The 10,365-nt window shown below is 46.7% G+C and overlaps 3 protein-coding genes across 3 annotated transcripts; 2 read left to right on the top strand and 1 right to left on the bottom strand.

Moving 5' to 3' along the window:
• Positions 1 to 2,320: 2,320 nt before the first annotated feature.
• On the bottom strand, positions 2,321 to 4,424 carry BGW36DRAFT_353121 (MFS transporter). Its single transcript, XM_046213401.1, has 3 exons — positions 4,109 to 4,424; positions 3,222 to 4,028; positions 2,321 to 3,165 (listed from the first exon to the last, which is right to left on the bottom strand). The coding sequence occupies exons 1-3, from the start codon at positions 4,352 to 4,354 to the stop codon at positions 2,536 to 2,538; spliced, it is 1,683 nt and encodes a 560-aa protein (XP_046065131.1). The 5' UTR covers positions 4,355 to 4,424; the 3' UTR covers positions 2,321 to 2,535.
• A 1,433-nt stretch (positions 4,425 to 5,857) lies between these two features.
• Positions 5,858 to 7,018, top strand: BGW36DRAFT_402415 (aromatic prenyltransferase; the record flags this gene model as incomplete). The annotated part of the gene is made up of 4 exons (XM_046218860.1): positions 5,858 to 6,148; positions 6,278 to 6,447; positions 6,468 to 6,812; positions 6,883 to 7,018. 4 exons carry the CDS (start codon positions 5,858 to 5,860, stop codon positions 7,016 to 7,018), a joined length of 942 nt encoding a protein of 313 aa, XP_046065130.1.
• Positions 7,019 to 7,871: 853 nt separating this feature from the next.
• BGW36DRAFT_442998 (cytochrome P450) lies at positions 7,872 to 9,770 on the top strand (the record flags this gene model as incomplete). The annotated part of the gene is made up of 7 exons (XM_046221597.1): positions 7,872 to 7,974; positions 8,007 to 8,470; positions 8,546 to 8,779; positions 8,866 to 8,987; positions 9,062 to 9,360; positions 9,440 to 9,541; positions 9,604 to 9,770. 7 exons carry the CDS (start codon positions 7,872 to 7,874, stop codon positions 9,768 to 9,770), a joined length of 1,491 nt encoding a protein of 496 aa, XP_046065129.1.
• Positions 9,771 to 10,365: the final 595 nt, after the last annotated feature.

The following is a 10,365-nucleotide window of genomic DNA, read 5'->3' as shown; positions in this document are numbered from 1 at the left end:
TGATCTAGGCTGTCATTTGGTTCGGTTCTGGTCCTGAGTTTCTGGACCAAACCCAAAAGTGGGTCAGTTCGGTTTGATCCTTATTATTGGAACCAGAACCGAAAACTGAACGGTTCTAGCTCTTCAAATCAAAACCAAATCACGCTAAAAAAGAATTTTTAATTATAGTTAGATTTTATTCTTAAAAATATATTAAAATCTCTCTAAATTTTAGTGAATTAGATAGATAAATAATATAAAAATTATAATTAATTATTTAAATTATAATTTTTTATCTGATTATTGAGATATACTAAAAAATAGATAGATAATAATAAATACTATAAAATAAATATAGAAATATATATATATTTACTTTATTAAATATACTATATAATATAATTTAAAAAAATATATATTAAAAATAGAAAAAGTATTATATTATTCAGATAATTCTTAAATTATAATTTAAATATTAAGAATTCATTATAATATTTATAAAAATATCTAAAATAAAGTCCTAATTCAAAAAATAAGAATTCAATTCATGAAAAGCTGCTTCGGAAATGATTATATAATCAATAATCAATAATAATTATAAAGGATTAGAGTTAACCCTAAATATATTAATATTATTAATGAAAATCCATTAGTATTCAGATATTCAGATAAAACCGAATTGAAAACTCAAACCGAACCAGACCCAAATGGGCCCTAAAAAATCATATGGTTCTGGACTTGGTGAACCGAACCACATCGGTTCACTGTATATAGGACCAGAACCGGACCATTCGGGTTTCAGATCGGTTTTGGTTCGGTCCGAACCGAACCAAATGACAGCCTATAATGATCTCTTATTAATTTTTTAGAGTCTTAATAGTCTTTATAAAGTCTAATAGAGTCTTAATAGCTTTCAAGTCCTTTAATATGTATACTTTTAAAGTGTTCTTTATCATTAAAAGCCTGTTAACTCTTATCTCTAAGAGACTTCTATATAGAGCCTCTCACTACTATTACTACTATATATATTGGAATAGCACGTGTCTAATGGTCTCCAAGCCTCCCAAACAGCCCCCATAGCTAAGGGTGTCGCGCTTACCGATTCAGTACAAATACACTGCTGTCAGGACACACCCAGTCTTAAACTGATATAGGTGCCGTGCCACCCGCTTGGGGGCGCTGGCGGCCACTGGATCGATACACCACCCTGGGGGAGATTATAGCGTTGCCGCCCTAGTCTGGCGTTCGCGGCCCTGGCAGCCAGCGTTCTAGAGAGCCAGGCCGCCCACTGCACCCCTGAAGCCTCTGTGCAGACCCAGTTAACATGAGCGAGCAAGATACCTGGGTGTTTAGTGCTCTGGGACATTACTATCACCTATTTAGCAGCTTTATCTGCTTCCTCATTGCCAAGGCCCCCTTTATGTCCAGGCACCCAATGGATAGTGACCTGTTGACCTCTGTCTAGTAGACATCTAGCAAGGCTGTATACCTAGAACACAAGATATTGATCAGGCCCAGATATGCTATATCTTAGACAATATATAGCAATCTATAAATCTAAGAATACATTAATTATATCTAGAAAGCCTTTATTAAGTACTCACTCTAATACTTCTATAATACTTATTAATTCAATATTAAACATTTCTTTACTCTTCTCTAAAAGCATTAACTATATCTTTTAAAACTTATTAGAGGCTTTATAGACTACTTCTACCTCTATCTATTTACTATCTAGGTAGAAGCTATCTGACTAGAGTCTAGTATCTATATACTTACTTAAAGCTTTCTATAATACTATCTCTATATCTAATACTCTAAAATTTAGAGATAAAAAATAATAGTCTAAGAATATTATCATCTTAAAGCTCCCTAAAAAATCTTTTTAAAGATATAAAGCTAGTTTACGCGCTAATAGAGGCGCTATATTAAAAAAGTCTTAGAGATTGGAATCTATCTAGATTCTATCTTTTAAAAACTGCTTCCTAGATTGAATATATAAATCCTTCTCTCTAAAGATGATTAGCAGAATACTTACTACTAAATATCTCTAAGATAACTCTAGTACTTAAGCAGTATAACGCCTCTATCTTTTATCTAATAAGAACTCTACAGATTCCAAAGCGGCCTCTCAAATTAATATAAAATATAATTTTATATAAATGGTAAATAGGTAGTGCTCAGCTATAGTAATTGGTTGATTATAATATTAGCTACTTTAAGGACCACTTGTTTTAAAGTAGCTTAAGATATCCTAATCTGTCCTTAGCTTCGCATATGTTGGTTTCGTAACATCAGACCTTAGACCTTAATATCAATTTTATGTTTGTATTGTTTGCATCCGGTGCCTAAAGACGTGCAACATGTTTGCGCGCACACCAAAAAGCTTCAAGTCTTCTCTGTATTATAATTCTCTTTCCTAAGCTTAGTTTTCGAGCAATATGACACCAATATGATTAGTATCGAACGGTCCTTCTCATAATTCATTTTACCCTTGACAAGAAAGAGGAAAAGGGAAAAAAAAGGGTGATATGTTCCTGGTAGGCCAGTAACGAGTCAAGAAATCTTCTTTAACGAAAGCCACTGCATCGGCAAAGCCCCCAAAATCGCAATTCCAGCGAGCGCAACAGCAACATAAAACGAATACGTAATGGCACCACTATACGCGTCCAACACAGCGGGCAAAGCATCCTCATCAACAACGGCCCTCAATCCCGTCGCCCCCGCCGAAACCACCTTCCCAACATCAACGTCCGGCGCCTCCCTGGCGAGCAGCACCAAAAGCTTATTATGAAATATATTCTGCGCGACAGAGATAAACAGCGCGCCGCCTAATGTCTGCATGAAAACGATAATCACCGTCGCGCTGGGTGCGTCGAGCGAAGAAACGGCAGCCTGTACGGCGAGCATGGGCTGCGTCATTCCGGCGCCGCAGCCGACTCCGTAGAGGGCTTGGTAACCGAGGTATTGCGCGGGGCGGGAGTCTGGTGTTATGGTTGTGAGGAGACCGGCGGCGATTGTCATTACGATTGGCGCGATGTACATGAAGGGCATGTAGTAGCCAAATGCGGTGACGAGGGCGCCGCAGAGGATTGTGAAGATTGCGAGGGTGATGAGCATGGGGAGGTTCATTACACCGGACATTGTGGCTGTGGCATTTCTTACACTTTGGAACCAGATTGGGAGCTGGAGGTGGTTGTTAGCGGATTCAGGAACGTGGGGGAGGGGGAGAGACGACTCACGTAGTATGTCAAAGCCATGACCGAAGCACTAATACAGAGAATATAGAGTGAGGCACCCCAGATATTCCTGTTTTGGAACAATCTCGGGGGGATGGTAGCCTGGTCCTGCTCCCACCACTGCACGCCAACAAAAATAAGGAACAGGACTCCAAAGACCACGAATAGAGCAATAACCCGTGCGTCACTCCACGGATACTCCGTGCCACCCCATTGTAGCGCAAGCAACAAACAGATCATGGACGGCAGGAAAAAGAAAAGCCCAACCGGGTCCAGCTGCACCAACTTCTCCTTCACCCCAGCAATAGTCTTAACAGGCTTCTTTGCCTTTAGGAAGAAGGCGATAACCAAAGACGTTACAGCCCCCAGAGGAAGATTGATATAGAAACACCATCGCCAGGTCGTATTATCCGTCAGCGCGCCGCCGAGTAACGGGCCCGCAACACCCGCGATAGAGAAGATCGCTATTATGATCCCGTTGTAGATCGGTCGCTGGTGCATCGGCGCCGACTCGGCGATGATGAGCATCGCTCCGGAGAAGAGGCCACCGCCGCCAGCGCCTGCGATAGCTCGTCCGATAATAAGGCCGACGGAGGTCGGTGTTGCCCCGCAGAGGAGGGATCCGATCTCGAAGACGGCGAGTGCCCACATGTATACCCATTTCACGGGGAAGAATGTGTATAATTTCCCGTAGAGCAGGCTCACGCTGCAGTTTGTCAGGAGGAAGGCACTCCCGTACCAGCCGACGTCACCCAGGGAGTCGAACTGGGCTGTGATTTTTGGGATTGCGGTTGCTAGTATTGTGTTGTCCTGTAGAATCGAACAGAAGTAACATTAGCTTCTTTGCAATCCCCCATTTCGGGGTTTGTTGCTTCGCAGACAAGACATACCAACGCCACCAGTGTGCACGATAAAGCGAGCCCAACCATAATAGCTGCAAGTCTCGATTTTGACTGATATGCTTCTGCGGGGGTTTCCAGTTGCTCATGCTGCCCATTTGTTTCCTCAGTCTCGAGAGGCACCACATTCGCTTCCCACCCCTTGCTCAGGTCCGCCTGAGAGGAGTAGCGTAGAGCAGCAGCAACAGATGTGCTCGGCGACTTCGGAATCGCCTCGTGCGGACTGTTCCCTTCCATTTTTCTGTGTTACCGAAAGGATGCAAAGGAAAAAAAGGTCGGAATCGAGGACGAGCCACATAGACCAGGGTAGTTCTAGAATAACGTAGAAAACATTCGCCGAGGAGCTTTAAATTAAAAAAAAACCGCTAAATGAAATGTAAGATCATGGAATGTGATATATGTAAGGCCCTCTCTGCACCCTTGTATGTTGTGCTACACCTAAAGCTAACCTGAGCTTCTGCAAGGGGGACCCTTTTCTTAACGCTGTAAGGAACGCTTAGCTAAAATCGTAGCCACATCACTTGCACGAATCTTTACGGCGTGAATTTCCCGCATGCTTGATTGGTAGTTTTATTTGAAGTTTGGATTATTGACATTCTCGCCGGGGCCGCGGACCTGAGTAGGGGCTGTTTCCAACTTAGGGCTACCTAGTGCAAATTATTCCGTCCATCAAAGTATCGCTCAATACCCCCACCAGACGCTGAAGTCATATAATGCGGCAATGAAAAGAAATGACCCATTTGTAGTTGTAATAACTAAAGCATCTCTCTAATTCTTCTTCTCCGGATCGATATACTGATACTTCATTTGAAACTCAATATGATACTTTAGAGGGCGTCGACGAGTCGGTCTGCTGTTGACTTTCGGGCTTTAGGGTCGGCGCTGGCTAGGTAGGCGGATAGATCGATTGTTTCGATTACGGGGTTCGGGTCGGTGGGTATTGAGGCCATGGTGGTGGAGGAGCAGGCTTTGGTGCCAGGGGGGGGGGGGTTGTGTGTGTGTGTGTGAGTACTATGTCAAGATGCGCGAAAGAGCAGATGTTTGAAGGCTTTGGAGGAATCCGGAGGGCTGATAGGGTATCTGTTTGCCGCTCATTCATATAACGTTGAAAGCATATTGATGGTAAGGGCCGATAAAGTCTTAACTGGGATGCAGCTGGCCGCAGCGACAAGTCAGACCCGACGCTGCATGTACTCTCATAATTACGATGTGATAAAAATTGCCCCGCTTGCATACCATACTTATGCACCACGTACATCTATCGCACTGCTAATCAACGCGAGGGTCCCTAGTATGCCTCCATGCCAGTGTAGTCTCGACTGTTGTTTTGCACACCGCATTTTGGGAATGGATAGATCTGACGGATACAGTCCGTCTGTGTTCAGCTTTATCTATGTACTCTCTATTGCCGGTAATTGAAGGCTTGTAAATGCAATTTTCCGGAGGTGGAACCATTCTGTACTTCTGCTTTGCTTGTTTCATTTTGTGCCGAGGGAAGTTCAATCTACACACTCTCAAAGACCAAATCACCTCCAAAATGACCTCCAACACCACACAACACCCCGAACCCGACGTCCAGCACCCTCCTAAGGGCCATGTCGCTACAATCGTCATTCAATCCATCAAGGACGAATCCGACTCCCCTTCCTCCTCCCAACAAATCTGGCTATCAAAAACAACCCCCCTCTTCACAAAGATGCTCTCGATATCAAACTACCCCCCGCCCATCGCGAGGGATACATGGCCTTCCACACGCAAACCCTAATCCCGCTGATGGGCCCATACCCGCAAATCTTCAAGGGCACCATAACCCGCAGCGGCCTGCCCCTCGAATTCAGCACAAACTACACACAGCATAGCAGCGGCGATCCAGTATGGAGAATTGGCTTTGAGCCCGTCGGTGCGCACTCCGGGACGGAGCGGGATCTGTATAATCAAGTCGCCATGAGCGAGTTGTTCACCCGTTTAAAGGAGTTGGGTTTGGCGGGGTACAATACAACCCTCTTCGAGCACTTCATTGCAAGACACACGGTGAAGAATCCGAGCGGAAGGCACTAGGCGGAAAACGGGTTTATGGGACTGACGCTCGCAGGTAGCCTTCGGGTTTGATCTCAAGGACGGCCGATCGCTGTGAAAGGGTACACGTTCCCCGCACTGAAGTGCAAGGCCATGGGCACTGACTTTGGGCGGCTATTCAACGAGTCTATTGAGCCGTTGCGCGATAGTATGGGCGATCTTTCAGCCTTCAATGTTATCGACGAGTACATGGAGCAGACGGATGGGTATAGCAACTTCGCGTTCCTCAGTTGGGACTGTGTTGCGCCTGCCAAGTCGAGGCTTAACTGTACAGCTCGACGAATATCGTAACGTGGTCGAAGATGGAGGAGATTTGGACCCTGGGAGGCCGCTTATCTGGCGAGACGACCATGAGGGGACTAGGGTATTTGAAGCGCCTGTGGCAACTTACGCAGATTCGGGATGGATGCCGCGCCTTTACGGGCCGTTTCGATAATGGCACTGATTCGACGCCTACGCCTCTTGTCTGGAACTATGAGATGAGGCCTGGGAGTCCTGAGCCTCTTTCTAAGGTCTACTTCCCAATCCATGGTGGGAGTGATCTTACCATTGTAAGGGGGCTGGCGACGTTTTTTGAGGAGATTGGGCTTGTCGAACAGGGGAGGAGCTATGAGCAAAAGTGCGGGAGTATTAGTGAGTTCATATTTTGTTGAATCGTCCTTCAAATTACTGAACTAACATCGTGATAGCCCAGAGCGAGACTTGAGCAAAACAGCTTGTTTGACCTCTTGGATCTCTTTTGCGTATACCGAGAAGACTGGTGTGTACCTGAGCGTCTACTATCACTCGTCTTCTGACTACCCATGGACCGATAAGGAGGAGTAGTAGGGGAATTTCACACGAGTGTTAGAACACATTTTGCTTCTAGCACCAGCTTCTTTGGACTCTTAGCCATACATAATCTCCATTAACCTTGTATTTCCACAGTACTCTTTTCTCTTTGTATATATCCCGTAAGTTAGTTCAAGTCCCAATTATTCTACTGTGGTACTTGCATACGAATATATTGTAAACCTCTCTAGACCAACAAGAGGTTAAGTTTAGCGATGCCTCTCCGCTATCCCTACGCTGTTGAGGAAACTAGTATCCTTCACGCTGGTTTTTGTGAATAATATCTATTTGTATCCCGTCAGTGGTTATCGTCGCCTCTAGCAGGGTCGGTTCCAATGGGGCTGCGGCGAGAGTACCTTTTCCCTCGTACCCCGGTATTTTCAGGATGCTCCCCGTCTCGATTCGACAATTCAGTCAAACCGCAGCGGGAGTCGCCGTGGCTGTTCACCAAGCGCATATTGTGGGGTCGAAGCAGAGTAGTACAGAGAATGCAAGGGATATATTAGTGGACTCAGCCTTGCACTCGAACAAGAATGCCTTAACAAGCAGTTTCTCGATGAGGCCATGTAAGAGAGACGCTGTGGTAGGTAAGGGATACATAGGCATGTTGCGTGCAGATCACAGGAAGGTACATTGTACTGCGCAGCAGACATGTCGTATCCCTCAAACCTGTTATGCATCTCTTCGTCGGTTTAACCGCCAAATAAGTATTGCCATGGCTGGGCCTGGAATAGCTGCCCGATCCTGGTGAGGGTGAGGTCCCCTCGCCATCCATCTACGTAATTGTCTTGATTCCTTCACCAACGAAGACAAAGCTGTCGGGATTACTGAGTTGTCTGCTTACGCCATGACTCGACCGTACCTACTGGCAGGTGCCATCGACATCCTATCCCACCAGCTAGACTTCAAGGAGGCGAACACCATCTATAACCGCTTCGCTTTATACTATTGTACACATCAATCATCATCGCAACCGTGGTAGCCCTCCACCTCACCAAAGACATCACAGCCTACACCTCCCTAAAGACTACGGCAGACCTAGCCATTGCCTACTTCTTTGGCGTGTTCGGCTCCCTCACCCTGTACCGCGCACACTTCCACCCACTAAACCATATCCCCGGCCCCTACCTTGCCCGAATCTCAGGCCTCTGGCTCTCAGCAAAACTCCACTATCGACCAGCCTACATACTCATCCACGATCTCCACGGGCAATATGGCCCCGTCGTACGCGTCGGCCCCTCAAACGTCTCAATCCTTCACCCCTCCGCCGTCCCCCAAATCTACGGCCCGCGCTCTCCCTATACGAAAAGCACCTTCTACGACAACGGGCACCCGATGAAATCACTACACGTGTACCGAAGCCGGTCTGAGCACGATACGCGGCGCCGGGTATGGAGCACAGCATTCGGCGACGCGCGACTGCGCGGGAATGAATCCCGGATCCGGGTCTATCGCCAGAAACTCTTTAACCAACTACGTTTGCTAGCCGACCAAAAAGAAACAGTCGACGTCAGCGACTAGTTCAACCTGTACAGCTACGACGTAATGGCTGATCTAGCCTTCGGGCGGAGCTTCGGCATGCTGGATACAAGCCGGAATCATTGGGCGATTGAGGTGTTGCTCAAGGGGGTTGTGCCCTTTCAGTATTATCTCCCCAGTTGGGTGTTCAGATGTCTTATTACGATGCCGGCGCTGACGAGTGACTTTCATCAATTTGTGCGGTTTGCGACGCGGAAGCTTGTTGATAGGATGGGTGTAGGTCTCCCTCCCCCTCCTTCTTTTTTCACCTGGCCACTTTATGAGGGAAAGAATCCGTGAGTGATTGTTGACGCCATGTATAGGACAAGGTGGAAATCCCAGATATCTGTGCCTCCTTCCTTGCTCCACTGAATGGAAAGCCCCCGACGATGGACGAATTCAACCTCCTCATGGGCAACGCCATGCTCGTCATCACAGCGGGAAGGTACATCCCACCCTGTCCATCCCCTCCCTTCCCTCGCACCAGTCTCCCCCAGCAGCCCGCACTAACAACCCCAGCGACACAACCGCCACAACCCTGACAACCCTCCTCTATCGCCTCGCCCGTCACCCCGCCGAAGTCAACAAACTCCGAGCCGAACTCGCACCCATCGAGCGCGATCCGTCAGGAGACTACCTACACAGCACGATCGCGCAGTTACCGCATCTCGGCGGGTTCATCAACGAGACGCTACGACTTCATCCGCCGGCTCCAAGTTTATTCCTAGGGATACGCCGCGTGAAGGGATTACTGTGGGAATGGGACGTTTATTCCGGGAGTGTAACGGTTTTCTGCTCGCAATGGGTGCTTGGGCGGTGTACGTGCCCTTTATCTTTATTCCTCTTGTGGCCGCTACTCAGATTTGAAGGCAATTGCTGACGGCTCAATACTTTCAGCGAGCGAAGTCTACTCAGATCCCCTCTCGTTCATCTCTGAACGGTGGTACAGCCATCCGGAGCTACTCAAGGCTCGATCGGCGTATACGCCTTTCTCACTTGGTACGTCTTCCATCACAACCCCCTTCCCCCTATAACCCTCTAGAATGTTGGTGCATCCACAGGCGCCTACAGTTGCATCGGCAAACCCCTCGCGCTAATGAACATCCGCACGAAAATTGCCCGGTTAATCATGACGTACGACATTTCTTTCCCCGACGGCGAGGACGGTGAGCATTACTCGATGACGGGAAGGATCATTTTAGTATGGGGATTGGGAGGATGCCGATAGTGCTTACACTATGGGGAGAGGTTGAGTAACACGATATGTAACGTAGCTGCTCGCACAGCATGAAGATATATATATATGCAGGCATGCCACTACACCTTTGGCCTATCCAGTTCAAATGACCCTTGAGATCTTCTTCTTCCTTGTGATCGCTTGTTTTTTTATAGGACCGGAAGTACCGCGCGCACCCCGAGCCTACCGAGGTATATATATGCCCTATGGATGAAGGAACAGCCAGAACAATATCTTAAGTCAAGAAGGCTCCAAGCATAAAATTTCAAGAGGATTTTTACTTTGCGTAGACCCACCCTGAAATTTAACTAGGAACTATAAAATAGATGATGCGCAAGGAGGCCCATGAAATAGAAGATGAGATCTTGATGTATACGCTGCGCCTGGCAGTGCCGGGGTACGGAATGATCTTCATACTCTGCGCTAGGCTAGCAGTGTAAATAAGATACTGTAGTTAGATTAGTATGGGTGCATATTTGGAATGCTCCGATTCGTCGCCAAGTCGACTTCGACTAGGCGGAAATTTGACCAATTAGATGAAAACGCATGTAAAATTGCGGGGTTTGAAATCTTCAAAACTGAGGAC

Source organism: Talaromyces proteolyticus (genome assembly GCF_021365285.1).
Source record: "Talaromyces proteolyticus strain PMI_201 chromosome Unknown BGW36scaffold_19, whole genome shotgun sequence".
NCBI classification, from domain to species: domain Eukaryota; kingdom Fungi; phylum Ascomycota; class Eurotiomycetes; order Eurotiales; family Trichocomaceae; genus Talaromyces; species Talaromyces proteolyticus.
This window is presented reverse-complemented; position numbering and strand designations above follow the sequence as displayed.

What these genes read in the sequence shown, in the direction of transcription:
- BGW36DRAFT_353121 (XM_046213401.1), bottom strand. Translation starts at nt 4,354, where the DNA reads ATGGAAGGGAACAGTCCGCACGAGGCGATTCCGAAGTCGCCGAGCACA. An exon ending in CGTGCACACTGGTGGCGTTG is followed by an intron (nt 4,029 to 4,108) that starts GTATGTCTTGTC and finishes TCGATTCTACAG; the next exon opens with GACAACACAATACTAGCAAC. An exon ending in TCATGGCTTTGACATACTAC is followed by an intron (nt 3,166 to 3,221) that starts GTGAGTCGTCTC and finishes AACCACCTCCAG; the next exon opens with CTCCCAATCTGGTTCCAAAG.